The sequence below is a fragment of the Misgurnus anguillicaudatus genome, chromosome 9 (genome assembly GCF_027580225.2).
Source record: "Misgurnus anguillicaudatus chromosome 9, ASM2758022v2, whole genome shotgun sequence".
NCBI classification, from domain to species: domain Eukaryota; kingdom Metazoa; phylum Chordata; class Actinopteri; order Cypriniformes; family Cobitidae; genus Misgurnus; species Misgurnus anguillicaudatus.
This window is the reverse complement of record NC_073345.2, coordinates 8384086-8410639: the sequence shown is the minus strand read 5'-3', so window position 1 is coordinate 8410639 and position 26554 is coordinate 8384086. Positions and strand designations below refer to the sequence as shown.

Here is a 26554-nt window from a genome sequence, read left to right as displayed (position 1 = left end):
GCATACATATTTTTGATCAGAATTTTTTTGTGCCGTATGGGTGTCACCATTGTGACCGAAAGGTGTTGCTTCCAGTAAAGAAGGATGTTTAATTACGTCACCCTTATCTATATAGCTCATTATACAATACAGCTTCAAAGCAGCGTTACAGTAATAAACAGGAGATTGACAAGAAATGCAAATTTGAAACCACAGCAGTATGTATGATCATTTCAGGTTCAGTAAATACTCACAATTTAGTTTGTGGGGGAAGTAAATACAGAATATTCAAATGCTTTGACACTTATAAATCTACTAAGTGTGTTTGTCATGTGGAGGCTGATGGAGTCAAAACAAATGAAGTATAGTTTTACACCTTACATCATCTTGTCCTCTGTAAACAGGATGTCCTCACACGTTTTTGCCTTTGTGCAAAGCAGCAATAACTTGTTCTTAGAAATATGTTAGAGTCATTGCTCATTACATTGGAGTATTGTTTTGTATAGTAACATTGTGTGTGCACATTTTAAACATTAGACATGTTATGTTTGTCTTCACAATATTGTAAGTAAAACACACAAATGATTAAAAACAGTCACAAAGAGTAACAAGAGACACAAAAAAGTTAATTAAAAGAAGATTTACTGTAAACACTTCTGTAACATTTCTGAGCTCAACTTTCTTTGAAATTTGCAGACTGATTTTGTTCATGTTTTAAGTGAATCGTTCAGCACAGAATCAGCCATACTGCTGTTTTCTTTAATGACTTAAATGTGATGCTGCTGTCAGTGAACACATACACATTGATGAAGTGTTCGGTTCAGCATTACCCATCTGTCATCTCATCTTTTCTCGCTTTCTCCTCCTTTTCCTGCCCTTACACACAAACCACTGCATAAATAAAACCATCTGTGTTTGCATTGCATTGTACAGTCAGTGCGAGAACACTGAGATACCAGTAGATTTAAATGCGGTTGGACAATTCTTGACCTTTCTCGATCGGTTTATTTGTGCGCCACGCTGAATGTTTTGGGCTGCAGTTCAGGAGTTTGTTAGTTACTGTGGTGAGCATTCTGGGAATAGTTTACGCAACATAATGACTGTTTTCCCAGAAAAACACGGCTTGAAGGAATTGGGAACTAGTGAGTTTTACCTTTAATGCACACACAAATAGTTGTTTTCATCTCTAGCCTTTTCGGAGTGTTGAATTGATTTAAACCTGTTGGTGTATTACGTAATAGATGTTGAATGCATTGTTACTCTGGCTCACAGTTTAATGTGCTTGGATATGTTTGGAGAACAAGCCTAAAAATCCTCGTACATTCTCGTCTGACTTCATGATATGTTGCAGAACAACGCAAGCATGTCAAGATCTAGTGACGTCTGCCTTCTACAGTGTGGTTGAGCACAGGAAAACCACACATTTACAAGGTGCAGCCCTTAGATTGTTATTGTCTGTGTTGTGTGTGTTAAAAGTTGTGCAGTAAAATCCTGCATAAAGTTTAGTTAAACTTGAGGTAGACTACTTGATGATGCTTTGTGATGCTGTAGCTGGTATTGTGCTGTAAGAGATAAATTAAAGGAGTCCTATTAAAAGGATGGTTCACCCAAAAATGAAAATTCTGTCATCATTTACTCACCCATGACAAACCTGTATAAATTTCTTTGTTCTGATGAACACGAAGGAAGATATTTTGAGGAATGTTTCTACCTAACCGATCAGAAGCCCCATTGATTTCATGGCAGGAAAAAAGAATCTATGGAAGTCAATGGGGCTTTTGATTGTTTTGATGAATTTACATTTTTCAGTGAGCTATCCCTTCAAGTCTTGACTTTTTCTGAACAATCAAGCATTAAAAACATATAGCAGACCTGAAAAACACTTTATTTTTCGTGTATTTTACATTTTTGCAGCATCTCTCTTCATAGTCTGTCTCAAATGCTCCCTTTTGAAACGTCTACTCTGATTGGTCAAGCTTTCTTACTCAGTTGTGATTGGTTACCCGATTAAACTAGGAGTATCACATTTTTACATGTCCGCAAACAAATCTTGTTATCGGAATAGTATGCGACATGTACCGTTGAATTGTTTTAACCACGCAACTTTGTACGCATATGGGGCAGGGTTATTAGTTTTTATTTTTATTTAGTTTTGTAATGTGTTATTTTATTTCAGTTTAGTTTTAGTTTTTCTTAGTGGTGCATAAATAGTTTTGATTTCATTTCTATTTTTTAAAAATCATTACTTTTAGTTTTTATTTAGTTTTAGTATAGTTATAGTCTTTAGCGTTATATCATTGGTTGTGGTTGTCAAAAGTGTACATACACCTTGCCAAATCTGGAAATGTTGAAAATAAGAGGAGAATAAGAGGAGTTTAAAAAAATAAGGTTTGTTTTTATTTAGTCCTGCCAATCAAAGTGCAGGAAGGGCGGGACAAATACTAAACTAACTCAACACTCTAAATTCTGTTGGGTTATTTTTGTTGGGTAAATATAATATACAAATATAAATATACATGTTTGGTAATAAAATAAACCTATGCTGGGTTGAATTTAACCCAAAAATTAGTTGAAACAACCCAGCATAGGTTTATTTATAACCCAACATGTGTTCTGTCTAATATTAACCCAACATTGGGTTAAAAATAACCCAGCAGCATTTAGAGTGAGTCAGCACATCCTACTTGTACAAACTTATGTCTGTGCACAACAACTGAAAATCAATGCAAAGTTTAATGTTCTGTCTACGAGTATCCATTTCTGTACCAGAAGACATCCCTGTACTAACATAATGTCATTATTTGTTGACTAAACCAATTGTTGATTATCCGCGAAAGCATATAATAGTATCCGATTAGTTAAGCGTACATTCTGTATCATAGCAACCAAAAACTGGCAAGCAAGCGGTCTGCATTTTAGCCACGTTTATATGCTTTGGGGTGTACAGTACACTGAAATAATTAACCCGTCTTCAGTCATTTTAAGGTTTTTGCCAGCAGAAGACAGGTTGTCTTAATAAACTAAACGTTAGCAATGAGATGATCCAGCAACATCTGCTGAACATTTGCTTATGATCTGGTAATATGAGTGACTCCGTGTTCAACTGCTGATCCAATAACATTTAAAAAACGAAAACGCAAGTTATGTTTTCTTAAATTTAGTTTTAGTTTGTTTTGCAGGTCCACATTATAGATGTAGTTTAGTTTTTTTTTTTTGAGGGGGGGAAACCTTCGTTTTTATTTCAGTTAATGAAAATGTTTTTTTAACCACTAGTAGTTTCAGTTTTCGTGATAGTTTTCGTTTACTATAATAACCCTGGTATGGGGCCCATGCGCATATAGGAGAATGTAGTAGCAGTATGTAGCTCAGGACATGCATTACATATTTTGTCGCAATGGGCATGCGTCAGAAATCTGTGTACACATATGAGTCAAATAAACTATGCTTTGCAAGTCTGTGCGTTCGACCGTGCACATATGTTTGCGTACTCGTAAAAAACAAACTATACTCCATGCTTTAGAGCAAGCTTCTTCGGTGTAAACTGTAACAATGGCATCAAGTTTACCTAATTTGAGCCCAGATCGACCAGAACCGTGTTTGCAAATACAACTTTAACAGGATTTTTTACAGGGATATGTTTTTGTTTTGTGTTTTACTTATAGATTTCAGATGCAGTGTTATAAACAATTCCAAAACAAAGTTTATGCATGCACACAATATCCATGTATTGCACAGAATTGCTTTTACAGCTTATGATAAAGTCTTTGAAGGGATTTTCAGGGCATAGTGGTGATCACTACAGAAAAAAATGCATTGTTTGTTATCTTGTCATACAGCGGGTGTAGCTAAATCTTTATCACAAGAACTACAAGTGGTGAACAAAGACGTATAAAAGTGAAAAAAACCTACATAAACATTTGTCTGCCTGAAGTTAGGAGGTTCAGAGTTGGAGTGGAAATACAGCGTCTCTTCGACACGGGGACAACGCACTACTAAAACAGCTCAAACAGACCATGCCATCTTTTTTGCATATGCCCTGAGTGGGAATTATTTAAACGAGGGGAAACTCTGATGTTTGAATTTTTGGAAGAAGTGTGTCGTAGTATTCCCAACAAGCCCTTCGTTGTATTTTCTCTCTTTGGAGTGGACTTTGAGCTTTGTGACATTGCAGACATGTCTTATGCCCAAACTCCAAAATTACACACTAAATAACACACTGCTTTATAGTGCTTACATAAAACAGCTGCTTTAAGATTTACATCCTTGAAGAGAGGAAAGAGATTTACACACCAACACACAGTCACATGCACAAACTGCCACAATTCTTTGATCGCCATACACACACATGACCCACAACAGCAGACACACACGCAATAAATAAATCTGTGCCCATTCACACTCACTCTTGTTTTACAGTCCACATAGTTTAAATGTCATGATTTGAGGGAGATGTGTAGCATGGGATTACTCAAAGACCAGCATTACACTCGCACACGCAGCTTCTCCAGCTGTCGCTGTGATGGGGAACAGAGTGTTCTTGTTTGCGTTCTGCACAGAGAGTTTGTGTGTGAGCTAATGCCCTCAAAAAGGAGTCCTCCCATGTTCAGTTATTGAGCACAGTGTGCCAGGTCATGGATATAAAGAAATGGCACAATCGTTTTAACCTATATAGACAAACTGTCGATGCTATAGGGTTAATTCACCTAAAAAATGCTCATGTCGTTCCAAACCCCTTCTTTTGTCTTTCAAACGTTTGCATTTACATTAAATGCTTTTGTCCAAATGTATATACAGTGCATCACTAGGTATATATTTTATCAGTATGTGTGTTCTCTGGGTTTTAACCCACAAACTGTATGCCATTACCGCAATGGAAACACGTGAACACAAGAAGTATTGAAAAATATTGATGCTTCCCTTTACTAATACAATGAAGGTAAATTAGGCCAAATTCATCCTATTGAGTCAGAACCATAGACTGCATAAAACATGGACATAAGCGTCTGTGACGTTACATAGGTTTTAGGTTTAAAAAAAAGCAATATTAAATCCCAAGTGAGCGGAGCCGGCCATCGCCATCTTGGCAGTGCGTCACTTCCTGAAAACCAAAAATGGGCAAAGAGGAGAAATATGGGTGGAGCTGATGTTCCTGATTGCCAAAACCCCACCTAGCTTGATGTTAATGACAGCAGTGGCAATGATGGATAAAAGCAGTGGCAATCCACATAGGGCCCTATGATGTTTGATGCAGAAAACGCGGACGGAGTCAAGCCATGAAAACGGAATTTACTCTATAGATGGTTTCAGCAGTAACAACATAAACAAGCGGCTTTCGTGGTCAACACGTTACTTCCGGTAAACTCCGCTAAGAATAAATAAAAACAAAGTACTCTAAACATAGTTTATTTATATAACAAGCATAATAAACAACACATAGATTGCCTATGAAACCAAAACATTTGTTATTTTCAAAAAGGTATTTGTTCAAGAGTTCAGTTTAGAAAAATAGTCAGACCATTAAAAAACTGAAACTGGAAGTAAAGTTCGGACCAGACGCGTATCGCTTCACTGCACATGCGTCCAATGAAACCATCTATAGTGCAGAATTTTACAGCAAATTTGAATAAAGCCATTTTAACTTATTTGTGAATATCAGTTTGTTGTCATGGTATTTTTACCGCAAATAAAATTATAGAAATGTGTGGAAACATTTCACTGTTTGCAGGACGCAACATGATCATTTGATTACGCACCGTCAACTATAAACATTCATTCAATTTTTGATTTTACTATGACATTCTGTAGGCATTACCCAAATATTAAAACAATACAAAAATGTTCTTTTGAATGCAAACCATTAATACTGTTGTTAAATTGTATAATTCAAATAAATTTGATTGAGTTGATTAATTTACAAAATCCAGAAAAATTAAAACAAAATGGAATAAAAAAATTAAACAAAACAAAATTCAGAAAAATAAAAAGGGATATATATATATTAGAAAAAATAAAACTGAATTTGGGAAAAAATAAAACTGATTTTATAGGGCCCAATCCACCTGTCACTCAAGTAGCCATGCCCTTAATTATGCAGAACTTTAGTGGTTAATATAATTCAACCATTGTACATTTTTATTACCAGCATGTTTACAGCTTACTTTTGGGCAAAGAAAAAAGCATATAATGTAAATTTATGGAATGAAATGGCTTTAAATATGTCCTCATATTTAAATAAACCTCTCGCTTTCTTTATCTCTCTCATGCATCTCAGCATCAGCGAGAACTTCCTGACAGTAAAAGGTGCCGCTCTTTTCCTTCCACGTGGAAATGGCTCCCCTTCATCCTGTTCCTCAAGAATCACAGCACAGCGCAGTAAACATGCAGGTATGGCCTTCAGTAAAACACTACATACAGACGCAGGCATATGAATGTGTATGATTGATACATGATTTCTTAATGTTTCATGCAGGTGACATTCAACAGCACCTGCAGACCATGTTCACCTTACTGCGGCCGGAGGACAACATCCGGCTGGTGAGAACCAATACACAAACAGACACATTCTGTATTGTTCTGCTTCAACATATTTGGGCATTATAAGCGTGTTACCACCGAGGTTGTTCCCAGAGTGTGAGTGTCAAAATGCAGCGTTGTAAGATCCCTAATTTTGGTGAAAAATTAAAGGCGGGGTGCATGATCTCTGAAAGCCAATGTTGACATTTGAAATTACCTAAACAAACACGCCCCTACACCAATAGAATCTGGACCTTCTTTCGATAGACCCGCCCCACACATACACAACCCCGGCAAAGATGCCGGTTAGTAGACACGCCCCTCACTGCTGGTTGGCTACAAGTGTGTTTTGGTACTCGGGCCGACTTCCTTTTGCAAAGTGTTTTTAAAAAATCATGCACCCTGCCTTTAAGGTAGCATTTTACACATAATACAATCCCATCATTCATTGCGATGATCTCGGTGACAAGTAGCGGGAAATGTCTATCTGATAAAAGTTTATCTGATATAGATTGATATAACACTGTGCACCTCTTCAGGCTGTGCGGTTGGAGACCGCGTTCCCCCTGTGCACCCGCTACATGGTGGTGGTCTCCACCAACGGCAGACAGGACACAGAGGAGAGCTTGGTGCTGGGAATGGACTTCAGCTCCTCCGACAGGTGTGTGTTGACTTTGCTAACAAGTTTGGTGACACGTACAGTCAAAAGCACTATGAAAAGTTCATGACATTTGTGTGTGTCGCAGTTCCTGTTCCATAGGCATGGTGCTTCCCCTTTGGAGTGACACGAGGATCCACCTGGATGGAGATGGGTAAGTGGGGTAAATCTGTCTTTTCATGAACAGATCAGGCAAAAATGTATGAATTAAACAGATGAAACCCTTATGAATGCAATGTTTCTCACCAATCTGATTTTTCACACAGGGGTTTCAGCGTGTCCACAGATAACAAGATACATATATTCAAGCCAGTCTCTGTCCAAGCTATGTGGTAGGTGCTTTTCCAATATTTAAAAATTTCATAATTTTTCTATAATTTGTAATCTACATAAAGTCATCCTACATAATGTAAAGAACATTCTTTGAAAATATAACCTTGATATATTAATATTAACTAAGTAATATGTGCAATGTTGCTGTAAAAAAAATCACAAATTATTAACGTGAAAAAGATGGATGCATTCTGTATTAATCCAGCCCTACTTTTGATATATTGGCATGTTTTAAGAGCCCCTTATTCTTTCTCTCAGGTCCGCTCTTCAGTCTCTTCACAAGGCCTGTGAGGTGGCCCGCTGTCACAACTACTTTCCAGGAAGCCTCTTCCTGACCTGGGTGAGTTATTACCAGAGCCATGTGTCCTCCGATCAGGCCCTGATCAACGAATGGAACGCCATGCAGGACGTGCAGTCTCACCGTGCAGACTCTCCTGTGCTCTTCTCTGATGTGTGAGTATCTTCAAAAATTTGACCCTCTCACAAAATGATTCACATCTATTCTTTTGAAAGCTCAGTCTATTCAATAACAAGGAAAGATGGAGATAATTGATTAGTAAATAAATGGCCAAGCTATATAAATTGCTTTATATTGTGCCTTTCATTGACCATGGCCAGAAGACTAGAGATGTAACGATTACCAGTTTAATGGTTAACCGCGATTAAAAATGTCCAATGGTTAGTATTACCGTGTCATTTTTTTAAATTGTCGTTTAATCCTGTCCAGCATCAACCAATTTAAGCAACAACACGAGACAAACACATTGATTTACGTCTGCTCCCATGTGTTTGTGATGACAGTGCTTCACTGACTGAATTTATATCCAAAAATGTCACATTTAGGGAAATCTGACGTATGTTTACTTAATATTTTTACCAATTACAGATCCATCTTTTCTATTTATTTTCCAATAAATTATGTGATTTGATGAGTTTAAAGCTCTTGTTTGTTTCTTCTGTGATTGCTGTGAGCGCAGGTGTAGTGCAGCTCTTTACTGGGTCTTAAAGTTACCCCCTATTTCTCACAGCATACGCAGAAAGATGACTTCTGATTCTCTGTTTATATAAAAATTTGATTTAGTCACTTGTGTTTTATCTGAACTAGGAATGTCAATTTATGCAATTTCCATTATTCCATGATCGTTTAAATTAACGATCAATCAATCGAATAATCGTTAACAGTAATAGTGCAATAAGCCATTACAGCAGTGGCATATAGCCAATGACATAAAAGTGTGCGTAAAAATGCCAGCTTCCTCTTGCGAATTAAAATATTTTATTTTGTCTAAATGAGTCGATGTAGTTGGTGTTTTGATAAAAATCATCAATTTAATCTCGTAATGAAATATAATGACACAGTAAACTCCGCCTCATAACGGGCACTCCGCACAGACGGATTAAAGTCCGTGCGACAAAATAAAAGTTTCATTATCATCAAGTGTTATTTCTCTAGTTGTTCACCTCGCTTTCTGAGTCGTTGATACACCGCTTGTTGTAATTATATCCAAGAAGCACACAAAGGGCACTTTTCCCGTCGTCTCCCCAGCTTTAGACCTGCGGCGTACTTTCAGCAAAGATGCTTATATTATGAAGATTTCAACCTTCCATTAGAAAACACGCAACAGTGTTTAGCGTGTAGCGCCTCAGCCAGTAAATAATGATGATCAATGATATATGTTGCGGGCGATCAAAGTGTAACGACAGTCCGTTACAGTTTACATTTAACAGTTTCTTGCCAGAATTTAAGTTTTACATTTTAATCTGTTTATTAAAAATGGCTTCTGGTCTTTTTCCTGTGTATAGCAGCGTTGCTATGCTAATCTTGTAGGCTTCCCTGAAGAGGGTCTTTGTTTTCAGTAACCGTGTTCGCATTTTCTGCATCGGACCCTCTCAGATCCACTGCGGATGCCATTTCGTAGCGTTAGCAGCCAGCCTCGTCTCGAATGAGGTTAAAAAGCCCAAGTGTGTGTTTGGCATCGAGCATTGTTGTAATCATGGCTAGTTTAACTTCTTCACGCTTGTTTAATTTTTTCACCAGCTGTGTATGTGCTTTGCGCAGGCGCCGCACACACGTGCTTGCTTTTTCGACAATCGTTAAGTTTTATCGATTTTATTCTTATTGACAATTAATCGAAGATCGATTGTTAACATCACTAATCTGAACTAGATTAACATTTGTCTCATGACCCCAAATGTGTCAGTAATAATATTAATGTTATTTATTTGATGTTTATGTGAACAAAAATGCACTTACATGTAAAATCTATTTTAAATTTGGTTTGCATCAGTACTTTTTTACATTTCTAGAAATTGTTTACAAAGAGTGTTTGATAATCGTGGTGATTTTGGTCACTATAACCGTAATTTAAAAATTTCATACCATTTCATCTCTACACAGAACAACAGATTTGCCTATATTGCACAGGGACAAATTTATTCGGAAGTTTATGTTCTGTTATATAATTAAAATTTTTGCAGAATTGGGCATGCCTAAATTTGAAAGAGTCATTTTCCCACATAATTTGGAGTAAATTGCAAAAAAAATCTTATTTTACAGAAAACTGTGTGCTCCGCAACATATACAGTATATATTGTTTAATAGGTTTGATGTAGTTTTGGACTCGCAGACGGGTTCACAGAGCTTAAGGAACCTACATAACATAGCCTACAGGGTTTCACTGTGATCAGGCACTCTGTCTTCAATGTGGACTTTTAGGTTTGATAAAACAAACTAAACTGTATTTTTCAGGCCCTTAGTTTGTTAATATTTTCTTGCGATTTAATAGTTTAATTGTTTAGTAATGGACTTTTCAGACTGATAAATTCTTTTTGTGTGATTCATAAAGAGAACGAGCTCATAAATGTCGTTCATTCATGAACTGAACGACATTAGTCATACAAGAGAAAGACTTGTCATCTTGACATTCAGTCTGTTGTCATTTAGCTCAGACTGAAAGCTCATAACTCGCATCTCTAAGAAGACTTGCTAAAAACAGCTCACATCATTCATGAATTTTATTGAAAAATGACTGTTTTATGTTTTCCGTGTCTGCAGGCCAACCGAGCGTGAAAGAACAGAGAGACTCATCAAGACTCGTTTGAGAGAGATCATGATGCAGAAGGATCTGGAGAACATCACATCAAAAGAGGTGCCAACACGCCTTAAAAAATCACTTCCTGGATGCTGCATTTAGTTCTTCTTCTCACCTTCTGCTTATCGGTTTAGATCCGCACAGAGCTGGAGATGCAAATGGGGTGTAATTTGCGGGAGTTTAAGGAGTACATCGATAACGAAATGATCGTCATCTTGGGTCAAATGGACAAGCCTACGGAGATATTTGAGCATGTTTACCTGGTGAGACTTTACCCATGCATCGTTTGTGCTGTTTGCTCTGACTGGCGTCATTATTGCTATTGCTCATGCTAAGTTTAGGGTTTGATCGAAACACTGGTATGCTGCTAACAACCACTAAAAACAGATAAGGAACCATATAGCAACACCTTGGCAACTATCCATAATGCCTGATCATTAGTATGACAAGCATGTGTGTAATACCGTAGCTGTCACATATTATTTAAGGATTTACTCACTGTATTTGTGCCATAGGTAATTGTTGTACTGTCTCTTTAATTTAAGGGTTCTGAATGGAATGCATCTAATCTGGAAGAACTGCAAAACAGCGGGTGAGTTTTTTTTATTATGAAACAAGCACACATTCCTGTAATACCTTCCTACCGAACCGTTTTAGCCACAAACAAGTTATTATTAGGGATGCACTGACATAACATTTCTGTGCCAATGTTCGATTGCTTAAAATGATGTCTACCAATAGCAATAGAGCAAGCAACACCCAAAATATTATCCCACTATCTCTGGATAACTTGATGATTCACTACATGTTCGTGTCGTTTACATTATATGCACTTACGCACCGATTGCTAACAAAACACAGACATTTGATGCAGTTTTACTTACCACCTGTGACTCGTGACACGATCGGGACCATCCCATTTTAACAAAATCCAGCGTTAAACAAACACACACGCACAACTCCACTGCTACCCCGGATAAACAAACTACATCCATTGTTTCCATACTGCTGGGTAAATTTGGAAACTGAACAAGCTTAAATTTCCCTCACAAACAACATCACACTTCTTTGGTGACGTTGATTTCGCATCAGCTCTTGGTTGGTGTCTGTGTGTGCGCTATTCTGGTTAAAGTGCCCATATAAGGACTTCCACTGTACTTCCTGCAATGAAATTACCCATAAAAGAAATAGAGCAGGATTGTTACATATGAATGAAAAAAAAACTTTTAGAAATTTGTACGAACCCTGGCAAAGTGCATTTGGCACAGAAATACTTTGTCACATGTCCCAAACAACCAGCCGATGTCTGATAAATCGAAAAATAGCTTTTATCTGCCGATACCAATTATAGGCCGGTATATCGCTGCATCTCTAGTTATTATCAATATTTATGTTTTTTTAATGATTATGCTTGTTTGAAACTGTACCTTTGTCTATGTGCCATCAGGGTGCAATACATCCTCAATGTGACACGGGAGATTGATAACTTTTTCCCTAACCTCTTCGAGTACCACAACATCCGTGTTTACGATGAAGAAGCCACAGACCTGCTGGCTTACTGGAACGACACTTATAAGTTTATTTCCAGAGCCAAGTGAGTGTTAATAATTTAAAGGGGACCTGTTGTGAAAAAAAATCTTTATTGCAGCTCATTTGCATTTAAAGGGACGCACACAAAAACGGCACCTGTTTGCTCACACCTAAAAAATGGAAATTTTAACCTGATATAATAAATTATCTATATGGTATTTCATGATAAAACTTCACATACACACTCTAGAAAGTGTGACTTGTTTTACATCCTGTAAGCTGGGGCACAATAGGTGACCTTTAAGTTTTAATAGCTTATAATTTTTTCAGAAGTCTTTCACTTCCCTGAATGTTGACACATCTTGATTTATTGTGTTGCTTCACCAGCTAAATTACATATTGACAATACTAGCGCTGCTATCCACTTTTTAACACGACACTAATCTGATACCTACAGGAAAGCAGGGTCAAAGTGCCTGGTGCATTGTAAAATGGGTGTCAGCCGATCGGCTTCCACCGTGATCGCTTACGCCATGAAGGAGTACGGCTGGGACCTGGAGCAGGCTTTTGAGTATGTTAAAGAGCGACGGGCCGTCACCAAGCCCAACCCATCTTTTATGAGACAGCTGGAGGAATATCAGGGCATCCTAATGGCCAGGTAAGTTTTTGTATCTGTATTGATTTGAGAGTATGTTTCTGTATTTGTGATGTTTAAAAGATGTGCATTTTAACACAAAGAAATGAGCTAAATTCTTTACAGGCTATGTATGTGCCAAACAGCAATGTAAATCATCTTGTACAGTAGGGATGGGCGATATCTTATCGTTTGCAATATACCGCCAAAATGTATCATCACAATGAAAATCTGTCACCTCGCGATAACAACAATACATCTTGTTAATGATGTAGTTTGTGCGCGCCCAATTCCCTGTTCACGTGCGGAGTGAAAACAAACATGGCGGAAGGCAGACGTGAGGCTGAGGAGGGGCTTGTTGTTATTACCATGAATGCATTTACCAGTAAATACAAAAACGTGCCGTTCACACATGCAGTGACGTTCCGTCTTTTTACCAGTAAGACATCATTCACACATATCAAAATACCAGTAAACTCGGAGAAAAAGCGGAAGTTACCTGTGGAGCGCGGCCGGTGAGCTCAGTGTCGTATTTGTAAACAATGGCGGATTATGACTTACTATCCACGGTCCGTATTTTGTCGTTTTCACATCTGTGGCAAACACTGACGGTCGCAAAGTTGCTCGTGACCAAACAACATTGCATTAGGCGGCGTCAAACGGAACCTGCGTTTGCACATTAGGCTTCACAGAGGAGCGAGGTAATGTTAGTTTTAGGTTTGATATTCGCTGCATATCCACCTAGGCTGCTTTTGGGGCCGTCTGCAAATCACAGAGGGTGTGCTAAGGACGTCGGCTATTTGGCAAATAGATGGTAAGCTGTTTGAAACAACTGTGGTGAAGAAATGTGGATGTTAACTTCAGGTGTGCTCGACTTTTAAGTAGCACATGTGTGGAAACATCTGTAAACGCGTCATCTATACAAAAAAAGCGTTCTGATTGGCCCGAAGCCGAAGCTGTCAGCGCGGTCTGACGTCGCCTGTTCTAAATGCCGGTAAGCCTATATTTTTCGTTCACAAATAGCACTTCCTGGTAAATTACTGGTAATCTTACAACCTGTCTTACTGGTAAATTGGGAGTACTGATTTACCGGAAAGGTTCGGTTCACACATTACCTGTTAACTGCAATTTACCAGTAAATTACCAGTAAAGACTGTATGTGTGAAAGGGACTATTGACTGTTCCACACTAAACTTCTTTACTTTATCAGGTTACTTTAACATTTGAATTATTATTGTGTAATTGTTGTTGTGTGAGGTTTTTTAGCACATTCACAGTGGAACACAACTTAAACATAACCTAATCTGATATTTTACAGAAGAGAATAATTTATAGTCACCGCAACAAACAACTGAAATTACCGTGATACATTTTTTAGGCCATATCGCCCATCCCTATTGTACAGCATAAACAAAAAAGATTGTACCTTTTAAGGAAATTTATGAAAGGTTGGTTTAGTCATAGTCTACATGGAAATATCTGTGTACAAATATGCACGTATGCCATTCATTGAAATGACTGTTCAAATGAATGTTAACCCCATTTTAAAGACACGGTACTTTGATTATCGTGTTCTGATTGTATTCATTAAATAGTTACACGAGCTGCTCGACTGCATTCCACCTGGCCTGGGCATATTTGATCATGTGCTTGATTTTCTGAGATTGTGAATTTGTGCATGTGATGGTTTACCATGTAGCAGACCTGCCACTTCCTGTAAAATTACTGAATGGCCATGTTTAGGGTACTTAAAGTCTGATAACTCAGCAGTGACGTGTTTATGGACCATATTGTACTTGTCCCCTTTTTTTCCAAGACAATCTCTAAGGGGCAGTTTCCGGGACAGGGTTTGTCCTTGTCCCAGACTAAAATGCATGTTTCAGCTGCCTTAATTTAAAAACACCTTGCAGTAATCAAGGAATTTGTTGTTGTAACATTGCTGCAGGAGGTGCAATGACATTACATAGTGCCCAAAAATAGTTCCCTGCTATTGAAAGATACTAAGGGGACTATTTTTGACTGCTGCGTAATATTGCGCCTCCTGCAGCCATGTTACGGCAGCAAAGTCCTTGATTATTACGCCAAAATAAGAGTATAGTTCCTAGCCATTATCTGCCTAGAAAATCACAACTTTTAATTTTCCGTCGGTCTTAGTACACGACGTAACTACAGAAGAGTCAAGTTTTAAATAGAAAAAATATCAAAACTCTTTTTGAGCGCGATGCTAATGGTCTAATTAGATTCAATTGATTATGCTAAGCTATGCTAAAAGTGGTATCACCAGATCCGAAGATCGGCTGAATGGATTCCAAAACAATAAAAATCAAATGTTTAACTCTAGGGGAGCTGGAAAAAGCATATTTTCAAAAAAGTGGAGTGTCCCTTTAAATGTCCTGATATAACTTAGGTCTAGTCCTGGATTAATCTAAACCAGGGGTCTCAAACCTTTATGTGCGCAAGGGCTACCACAATGGATAAAACAATCTGGAGAGCTATTTTTTTATATAGTCTTCTCAAAACCTTTTTTATTTTCTTGTTGATATGTTTTAGAATTTTTTAAAATGTTAACATATATAGAAGCCCAGCTAATATAAAATATGTAATAAATAAATATTACAATTTAAGCTGTTAGTAGAATGTGCTTTGGCGGGTAACTCGCGGACTCCCACGGACACATATGTTGGAGACCACTGATCTAAACCCTGTCTGGGAAACCGCCCCTTAATGCTTAAAACTAAACAGGTTTATTTTGGCACTGTACATTTAGGACTTCAGTATGTAAATGACATCAGCTGATGTCTATTCACCTGTGTAGGTCATACTGTCATTGTATGGGGGGGGGGTAAGTTGCATAATACTGAATAGACATCATTGTGTAAACATGTCTAGTCACATTATGTTGATGGGTGTGGTGGCATAGCCATAATAGTTTATGAGTGACCTATTTCTAGGTATACAGAATGGACACAGCTGTGGTGTGAATCTTAGATTATGTTCAAAGTGAATGCTTTTTCAAATAGCAAGCAAGATTGTGTTTTAACATACAATTTCTGTCATTTACATTTATTCATTTCTGATCAAACCCATGATCAATGGATTGCTAATGTAATGCTGTGCCAATTGAGCTACAGGAACACCAATATATACTGCTCCTCTATAACTTTTTTTTTTCATTTTTTAAATTGTTGGTTTTGTTTACTTACATGTTGTTTTCTCCACACCAGCAAACAGAGACACAATAAGCTGTGGCGTTCCCTCTCGGACAGTGATCTTTCTGAGCACCACGAGCCGCTCTGTAAAGCCCCTGCTGCGCAGTCTCTCGGCCGCTCCAATTCCCGCAACCAGGTGGGCTTCCAGGGCTCGCCCTCAATACAGGAGCTCCTGCAGACCCTTACACCTACAGCTGAGCCCACAGATTGGCCAAAACCCCATATTTACAACGGCCTGGGGAGTCCAGATGGGAACCACCATGGGCCCACGGAGGAATCTGCCCACCCCAGACCTAGGGCTGCCACTGTAGTCCCAGGGGCCATATCTGACATCACCTCTGTGACCATCGCCGAGACGGTCTCATTGGGTCGTCCCCACCCACCCGCTGCTGTACATCACTCACCCTCTTCTCCCAGGCTTTTCTCAGATGCAAAGAACAAGCAGGTGCTGCCCGATCAGCACGAGGTGTCCAATCTTGTGCCTTTGGAAAAGGCTGGTCCTAAGGTACCCTCACCTGTGACCATTAGGAGCAGGACCCCCGAGCCTTGCACACAGGCCCCGAATTCCTCAGGGTCGCAGGATCTCAGCCAGCAAGTGCCTAACACGGAGACAAACTGTGCAGGGCTAAGTCACGCCAGTGATCACGACCACCACCCCAGTGCCACATTACACAAGTCAGAGCCCTCGAGCCCCCGTCCCACAACTCTGAGCACAGACCGCATCGACTTTTTCAGTGCCAGAGAAAAATTCCAGGGTCTTTCCCAGGAGGGGCAAACCAGAGGGACTTCCGAGCAGGCAGTGCACCAGACGCCCCGGGACAAAAGTCCAAGTGTTGAGACAAAACGGCTACTTCCTGATAATCCGGTTAAAGAGGAAGAGCAGAAAAAGGTAAGGTATATTTAGGAAACTATACAATAACAGTTTTTTTTGGGGGGAGGGATTGCGGAAATGTCCATTGTTGGTAAAAATTTTAAAACTGCCTCCAGTTATTTTTATATAATATTATATAATAGTGCAACAATGTGCTTTTTATTACTTTGCGAAAAGGCAAAAGTTTTTTTCTATAAACAACAACTTGCAGAGCCTTGAAAAAGTATTCAGCCCCTGATACTGTTTTCACAAAATATGGCCAGATTTACTAAAAGCTTGCACCAGCGCAAACCATAATTTTTGCATTAGGTAACGACTGTCGGGATTTTGCAGTGGATAATTCGCGTAGAAAAGGTGTTTGTGATATTAATGGTATTTGCATCATTATTTAACACCGGATAAAAGCATGTCTTAAATCATTTTGCGCTTGAAATGGCTGCAATTGTTGCTGATAGGAGGATGCGTCGCATAGATCAAATAGCGTATGGTACAAGCCAAGGGAGAGAATTTTTTTCTACAAGTTGCTGGAGGAAATTAAAGAGGAGTCACTAGGAGAAGTCACACAATACCAGGTGTTTTAAAACTTCTTGTAAACTTTTATTTTTGTCCTCTGGTACTTATTAATGTCCTATGGCTTTGTTAGCTGGGATTTCACACCCTGAATTTTCAGCTGCGATATCCATGGTGCTGAACTCAAGCACATCAGGCGTTAGTAGATCACCCGCACCTGAGGAGCATCAGCTCTGCTTATTTGCGACCCTAAAATAATTTGCTCTGCTCATAGTAGATTGTGTTGGTAATTATGAAAATCAGCTGTTGCACCTGTGTTATTTAATTTGTGTCTTTTAATTAAATAACCCACAGATATTACCACTCCCATCTGCGCTTTTTTTAATCGTGCGTTCCCGCCAATTTGCCACGTTTAGTAAATCTGGCCCTTAGTGTCTAAATCTAAAAGTAATTTATAAAGTATTAATTTACTTTGTATTTATAAGGCTAATCTTGCACAGGTATAAGGTATTGCCTTATAAATAGGGTTGAGGATCAAATGTTAGCATTCTTCTGCTGATATGGATCACAGACTGAAATAGTCCCGGTGTCCGAAATCACATACTGTGACAATAGGTACTGAATTAGATGAAGTACCGTTAAGACAGTAGGTACTATGTAGTATGAATATGGATAGTATGAATGAAATTCGGATGTACTACATCCGCCATGTTGATACATCACATGACATACGTCGTCATAACAGCAAGTGTGCCGTTAGCTAGGATGATGTTAAACAAGCGCAATTTAACCACAAGAAACAACTGTTTAACCTTATGTATTTTAATTTGAATGATGCCACGTCACCACTTTCTGACACTTTTTAATTATTTTGTTGGATAACTCCTCTTCTGGGATAATAACTTGTCCATTGAATGCACATTAAAAATCTTGCGGGAAGTAATGGGTCATCCAGGTACTTTTCGGCTACTGTTTTACGAATACTATAAATTTAGACATACTACTTGCCTCGCCTACTGATTTTCGCCTGCTATATAGAATGGAAGTAGGCAGTTTTGGACACAGGGAGTGTTGCACTTGCACATGAAGTACAAACATGCTAAAAGAATCTTAAATTGAATTGTAAAATTCCCTGATTCCCATCCCTATTTATATACATATCCAGTTTGTGGATGGTGTCCACCTGTGCAAGAAACGAGTGCATCACCTGTTTTGATATACATCATGAAAATAAATACATTTCCTCTTTATAAGGTCAAACAGTATGGGATTTTCCATTGAACAAAACAAAATGGAGACAAAACATATGAGACATATATATGAAGGAGCAGAAATTTGGAGAAAGATACCAGGCAGTATCAAAACCACAGATGTATCCAGGAGCTCAGTGCAGTTCTTTCTGTAGGAGCTTAAGAATGAATATGGGAGAATGACAAAGATGAAGACTTTGTCTGTAAAAAAATAACTTTGCCGAACGTCATTTGAAGACACCACAAAGTTATAAGTGGAGGTCTGATGAGACCAAAGTGGAGCTTTTTGTCTCAAAATCAAAGCGGTGTGTGACTAACACTGTCCATCATCATCCAGGTAACACCACATTTGTAAAGTTTAATTCGCTGCTGGTGGTGGTAAATAAACAGCATTGTGTGGGTGCTTTGTAGCAGCAGGGAATAGAGAGTCGGGTTAAAGTCTGGTGACCAGTACATGGAGATTTTGGATAGTGACAGTATTTAATGCTTTTGAATAAATATGATAAATCTGACCCTGGACCACAAAACCAGTCATTTTTTTAATTAAGATTTATACATCTTCTGAATGCTTTCCATTGATGTATTGTTTGTTAGGACAGGACCCTGGACCACAAAACCACTGATAACACGGTTATATTTGTATACCAGCAACACATTGTATGTACCGTAATTTCCGGACTATAAGCCGCACCGGAGCCGCATCATTCAAAAATGCGTCATTTAGACTAAATAACATATATAAGTCACAGTGGACTATACGTTGCGTTTATTTAGAAAATTATTTCACAATCCAAGCCGGAGAACAGACATTTAATCTGGAAAGGCAAGTTTTTCAACTAAACAATAGCAGACAGAACAGCAGGCTGAATAGATGTCTGTACGTTAAAGTAATATTATTAGTTATTTACACGATAAATCATAGCATACAGAACTAACCTGGAAGGTTGAATAGGTTAAATTAACCGAACAAGCCAACTAGCGTGATGTTCACATACTCGTCATTCCACATTACTGAATCCATTGAATTACATAAATACAGATGCAGCATATGGCGGACTCTCGTGGCTGTAGACGGTAATGTTGTTTCTTGTCTCATAAATGTCAAAATTAATTCATACTGACTTACAAGGTGCACCTGACTATAAGCAGCAGCACCAGCCAAGTTATGAAAAAAAACGCGGCTTATAGATCGAAAAATACGGTAGCCAGCAATACATTGTATGGGTCAAAATTATCTCTTTTTTTTTAATCATTAGGATATTAAGTAAAGATCATGTTCCATGAAGATATTTTGTAAATTTTTTATTGTAAATATATCAAAAAATGTATTTATCATTAGTGCATTGGTTTTTTGCACCATCAGATTCCAGATTTTCAAATAGTTGCTTCTCGGCCAAATATTAATCAAACCTAATAAACCATATATCGATGGAAAGCTTAGTTATTCAATTTTCAGATTATGTATTTTAAAAAATGACCTTTATGACTGGTTTTGTGGTACAGGGTCATATATATCAAGATAACATGAAGGCATTTTAATATAATATTATTAGTTGTGTTCAACTAATGAAAGGAAGTCATATAGATCTGAGATGGCATGATGGTAATTTATGAGAGGATTTTCATATTTGAAAGGATACATATATATGCACCTGATACATTACACAATTATACAAATGCATTGTTGTTATTCTGTGACATTGATTCACAAATATGGGATTTGAGCAGTAAAGATGGATGACAGGACAAACATGCCACTTTTTTACATCATGCAAATGAGCCCTCGCAACCCATGTTTCGGCACAGTAGCGGCTAATGAGACACTCATGATGACACAGTATGTGACTCAGCGTTTTCAAACTCTGTTGACAAAAATATTCCTGATGATCTGTAAATTATCCGCTTGCATTGTCTAACGTTGTCCTCCTTGGTCAGGTGCAACATACCTATTAACATCTCAAAAAAATGTACGGATGTGTTTCATGACCTTTAAAATAAAGTGAAGAAACCATCTCTCCACTGCCACGCTACAGATTAGCAGCATTTAAGTTTACTCAAGTATCACATTAATTTCAATCTTTGACATAATCTTCCTCAGTCAATATTAAAAATATCAAGGTTATATGTTCTTTACATTATGCAGGATGGTTTTGTGTAGATTACAAACAGTACTTTTTAACTGGGGTTTTATAGGCAAGCTGACATATGATAATGTTGCTCCATAACAGTGTGCAAAGTCAGTCAAATTTTGTGGAAATTTGTGAAAATAAGGGCTGGGACCTGGATACTTTCTCAAGGCACTGCGTTTAACACGGTTGAATGAAGTTACTGTGAAGTTCAAATCTTTACTGTACATCTTTGTTAACATTATATTATCGTCCCGCAGCAAGGAAATAACCTACCTGAGAGTAAGTGTTAAACTCTCTTAAAATCAGGTCCAGTTCCATATCATCTTTCACCAAAACCATACGAGTTAAATCTCATGCCCCACACCACCACCTACTGTTGATCAGAAATGTTGCATGGGTTCCTTCATCCGTTTCATTGTGTTGATCAGTCTCCAGTATCAGCATTGATGTTTAATGCATAATTTCACTTCAGGGATTACTCAACTTTTATATAAAAAAAAACATTTCATCCAAGATGTCTGTTTTTCTTTGTTCAGTCAACAAGAAATTTAGTTTTTTGAGGAAAATATTCCAGGATTTTTTCAGTTTAATAGACTTTATTGGACCTCAACAGTTTCAATGCAGTTTAAAATTGCAGTTTCAACGCAGCTTCAAATGGCTCTAAACGAGGCATAGGGGTCTTGTCTGGCAAAACGATCGTCATTTTCGCCAAAAAAAACCCACAACGCCTCATCTTACACTAATCATGTGATGCACCAGCGAAAGGTCGCTTATGACATATGTGAAACTACCGCTCCAGTGTTTACAAGTGTGGCGAAAGAGGACCGTCTGATGTTGTTGTATGTGGAATGATACTAATTAATGTCTTTGTGTCAGTTTATTGTTTAAAATGGTCTGCAAGTTTGCGTTTCACATTTGTGACGTGTGACCTTTCGATGTCATTACGTAACGTTAGGTCGCGCTGGCGTGTCACCTTGCTAGTGCAAGACGAGAAGTTGTGGTTTGGCGAAAATGACGATAATTTGTTAGATAGGACCCTTAAGGGCTCGTTAAGGTTGTGCGTGGGTCCTACGGCGTAGGTTCCGAGTCAGTTTTCATAGTTGTTTTGTATGATTTGAGAACACCAGCAGTGATGGAAGTAAATAAACAGCGACTTTTGTTGCAGTTTGAGTTAAATCACTTCTCAACTTTGTTTTCACCGGCGCAAATGGAAATACGTATGATGCAGTTTTTTTACCTGACGGGAGGGGTTCTGGTGGATCAATCACAGCGCTTGTGGTCTGCGTAGAACTGACGCGCTGTTGAAGGACAGGTTTGGTATTTTGCACTTGGAGCCCTGTTTTCGGATTGTTTGTGATGAAATAGAACGGTTTTGACTGAAATTTCGACATATGCGGCTGCCCTGAGAATTTTCGAGTGTTTGCTGTTTCACCTCCCACCTCTATGGTGGGGTTGTGGGTGCGCTGGAGCAATCCTTCCTGGAGTGCATTGAACTTTCGTTTGCAGGGACGTGGGGCTCACCGAGTGGTCGGGGGTGTTCCCGGATATGCTCACACGGGAATCGCTGCAAAAGACGCATTCCAACAGGATTTATCGTAGTTTTTGCCAACTCCATTGACTTGTATTAGATGTGCTGTGAGGTACGGTATTACTCCGCGCGGGAAACCTTCTTTGTATTCTTCCAATTGGCAAAGTCGGATTATCGCCACCAACTGGGCTGGAGTGTCTATTATTCAAGCTCTCAACGTAAGAATATACGGGTGTAAGGCGTTTGGAAAAATAGGTCCACAAGTTTACAGCGAATGCTAAAACACCTGTTGGAAGGCATCTTTTGCAGCGATTTTTGTGTGAGCATATCAGTGAACACCCCTGACCACTCGCTGAGTTTCACGTCTTTGTAAACGAAAGTTTAATGCATTTTAGGAAGGATTGTTCCTGTGCACCTATAAACCCATTATAGAGGTGCAAGGTGAAACAGCAAACACCCGAATATTCTCGGGGCAGCCGCATATGTCCAAATTTCAGTCAAAACCGTTCTATTTCATCATAAACTATCTGAAAACAGTCTTTAAGTGTAAAATACCGAACTTGTCCTTTAAAAATTTTGCGAGGTGCACGTCAGGCTATGCAGAGCTATGGCGTAGAACTTACGCACTACTCTAAATCAGGCTTTATGTCCACTATATTGAAAAAAATCCTGGAATGTTTTCCTCAAAAATCATAATTTCTTTTCGACATAAAGACATACACATCTTGGAAGACATGGGGGTGAATAAATTATCGAGTAACCCTTTAAAATGTTTCATTTTGTCCAGAATGCAACTAGTTATTTTGCACTTCATGTTATAGCAATGCTGACCCATTTGACCTTTTTTTGTGAAATGATGAAGTTAGATATTCAATACAAATAATAACCACCTCATCTGTTTTTGCTACAGGAGAGCTGCAGTGTCTCAGTCCATAACGTAATTTCAGAAATGGAGTCTGTACAGCACAGCGTAACCCTTCCCCCCCTTCCTACCAGTCAACCTGTTTCCTGTAGCAACAGCGAGGAAGAGGAGTTCGCTCAAGACGCGTCGGCGGAAGCCGAAATGGAGAAAGCGGAGCATGGAAAAGACCTTCAAAGCGACTGGGCGAGGGGCACCGTGTGGCGAGCTACCAGAGAGCTCGAGCAGAAGATCAAGCAGGAGGTCTCGCCGACGCCGCCGGTGTCCCCGGCCCCCACGTGTTCCTCGCGACGCTCCCCCGTCAACACCAGTAGCAGAGGGAAAACAGAGAAGACCTCTCCACAAACACACCTCGCGTCTGAGCCAAGCACTGTGTCAAATCAACATTACCAGCAGCATCAGAACACTGGAGATGAGACGGAGGGAGAGGAGCCTTTGAGTGTTGAGGAGAGAACTGGAAGAGAGAGTGAGAGAAGACTCGGGGACGGAGAGCCCTCGAGACAAAGTCATTCGGATTTATCAAGCTCATCTCCTGCTTTGGTTCTTCAGCTAGACGGAATCACAGAGCAGGAGAGTAACACTGACGCTGGACGCTGTCCAAAGGACATGAGAGAAACGTGGGAGACCCTGAAAGAGCTCGGGGCGTTCCTCTGGCAATTAAGTGGCCGCTCCGACAAAAGGCTCAGCCAACCATGGTCCGGAAGGGAGCAAAGAAACGGCCGGGCTTTGCGGACCAAAGAGGTGGAGGCTCGGATCCGGCAGGCCGGGCTGACCCCACCCTCAATGATGAAGCGGTCGGCCTCCTTGGCGAAACTCGGGTTGTTGGAGCTCTCACCCGTCGACCTGAGCGAGCTTGACTTGAGCCCTGCTTTGCTCTCCACTTTCACCGACAAGCCACAGCCCCACTCGCACAGTGATGATACCTCAAAAAAGAAGTGCGTTTACCCCTATTGCACTCCTTCTCTCCCTTCCTCTTCTGTATCTCCTCTTTCATCCACTGGATCTCATATGCTTGGACACACACACACAGATGATTGTGAGACCGAGGAGGCTGAACATTGTGATTATGATGTCATGTCACTGCCACTCTCCCCACCAACCAATCAGTGTTGGAGGCGGGATAATGCACAGGAAGCAGGTTACGCTCCCTTGACCGCCCCTGCCCTGATACCTGTGGCAACACGTCAACAGTATGGGAGGACGCATCCTCTGAGGAGGCTGAAGAAATGTACCGTTAACCCTTACCACACTATGTGACTTTAATTCTGTATGCCTGTGTGTGCGTGTGTGTGTGTGTGTTTCTGTACGTGTGAGTTTGTGATTAACTTGCCACGCATACCTCAGTGGGCCTTATCTGACCGGAAGTCAAAAAAGGCGAATTTTAGAGCACAAAGAATAGGAATCCTGAAATACTGACCCAACGAAAAATCACTTGAGGAACAATAAATAATGAAGTGCTATGACTGATCTGTTTTTTGCACAATGTCTGTCAAGTTCTATGGAAATTACTACTTCATCCTTTACCTGTCAGTCTATGAAAACATACGACAAAATTTCAGCTGAATTGGAATTGATTCTGGAGGTTGTGTGTGTGTTTTGCGTGCATATTGAGGACTGAAAGAAAGACGTCGATAAGTATATATGCATTCAAAAAGGAATGTGATGTAATTGTGAGTGTAACATGAATACAGATGACTATGTGTGCATGTTGGTTTAATGAGAATGGGATCTCTTCTGTGGTACTTCTAGAATGTAGAGTTTATGGGCCTCAGTGTGCATATGTATATTTTGTGGATGTGTATGATATGTATACTTCAATGTGGGCGTGTGCACATTTTCTGTTTGTTTTTTCACTTTTGTGCAGTTCCTTCCTTCAGGGTTCTCTGTTTTGTTGAAGATAACAAAAAGCAGACATGGGGGATTTTAATATGCACTTTTTATCATTGTTTTATGTTTTTTTAAACTGTGGTTTGTATTTTGAAAGCATGCTCACGGAGTATGTGTTTAGAGTTGCTTTTAAGGGTGTTTGTACAGTGAAAACAATGAAAGAAACAGAAACGATTCTGTCATTTTAAGACTGGAAAATATTTTCTTTTTATTGTGCATAAACTGTGACAATTAAAGATTTCAAAATCATTTTGGAAATGCTTTTGTATTTTTTATGTTTAAGTGTGATTGGTTGCTGTGTGCAGTGCTTTTTCATGTGTAGAAATGTTGAATGCTTTGACAAGTGAATTATAAATGATGCCACACTGACAACAATTTGTTCAGTAACAATGAATCATTCTTATATTATTTATTATATATTATTTAAATATTAAATATAGTATATTTGTGTTTTTAAATCAAAAATTGGCAGAACCCTTAAAATAAGATATACACTACTGTTTAAAGGTTAAATGTCATTGGTTTCTATTCATTTTTTGCACATTTTAGAATAAAATGCAACAAAACAAAAGAAATTCACAAACAAATATGTTGTGACCTAAAGAAAACTATTTTTAAATAAAAACTTATATCTTCCTGAGAACCAGGAATAAAGTTTGAGAATTTGGTTTGTTTTTTCTTTTAAAAATTAAGTGTTGGGGTGGATACCAACACATTGCAAGAAAAAAATACTTATTTTTTATTTTAATTTTATTTTAACTCTAGTGGACAACGGGACTAACATACATCTTTCATCAGTGTTTTTGCCTTTTGATTCAATTTTCACATTTATTTTCACATAAGTTTTTGTTTTCAATTCAATTTTCACCACAATGTGCAATTAAAGGATATCAAATATAAATGAGATATTTAATACAAGATCATATTTGATGTAGCATTCTCACTTCTTCGAGAGACATGCACTGTAAAAATTCTTTGCTGCCTTACTTTTTTTTAATCAACTCAAATTTACAAGTCATTTCAATTTACTATTATTTATCTTGACATGAGATGAGTTGCTACATTTATAAATGAAGTTAACTTTTTTTAAACTATATTTTGTAAGTGATAACAATTCATCTGTAGTTTTCTTTCATCTGGGTGTGGCTTTCTTTTAATTATTTGGTAATACTTTACAATATGGTTGTATTTGTTAACGTTAAAGGAACAGTATGTAGGATTCAGGCCAAAACTGGTATTGCACTCACAAAACTTGTGGCTAAAACTGGTACTGCAATAACACAACTGGTGGCCAATACACAAAATGACAACATAAACATCACTTGAGGGCTGCAACAACACTTTTTAAATGACAATATCCTGGCCAGACCACTGTTATGAGTTATATAATGATTTGAAATGAAAATAATTTCTTAATGTCTAGTGACATATCAGGGCCATTTTATGATTAATTGATATAAATTTCTTACATACATTCTAAAAACAAACGGTGCTATATAGTACCAAAAGTGG

The 26554-nt window shown here is 38.6% G+C and overlaps 1 protein-coding gene across 2 annotated transcripts in view; it reads left to right on the top strand.

Moving 5' to 3' along the window:
• Positions 1–25291, top strand: part of ssh2b (slingshot protein phosphatase 2b) — a 35278-nt gene extending 9987 nt beyond the window's left edge. For both annotated transcript variants that reach the window (XM_055180706.2, XM_055180705.2), the window contains 13 exons: positions 6251–6363; positions 6449–6513; positions 7032–7153; positions 7239–7304; positions 7417–7482; positions 7742–7936; positions 10539–10632; positions 10710–10838; positions 11121–11167; positions 12023–12169; positions 12563–12763; positions 15964–16837; positions 23147–25291. In XM_055180706.2, the coding sequence (XP_055036681.2) occupies positions 6251–6363; positions 6449–6513; positions 7032–7153; positions 7239–7304; positions 7417–7482; positions 7742–7936; positions 10539–10632; positions 10710–10838; positions 11121–11167; positions 12023–12169; positions 12563–12763; positions 15964–16837; positions 23147–24412 (3385 nt within the window). In that variant the 3' untranslated portion in view covers positions 24413–25291. The remainder of the gene's footprint in view (positions 1–6250; positions 6364–6448; positions 6514–7031; positions 7154–7238; positions 7305–7416; positions 7483–7741; positions 7937–10538; positions 10633–10709; positions 10839–11120; positions 11168–12022; positions 12170–12562; positions 12764–15963; positions 16838–23146) is intronic.
• The last annotated feature ends 1263 nt before the right edge of the window (positions 25292–26554 follow it).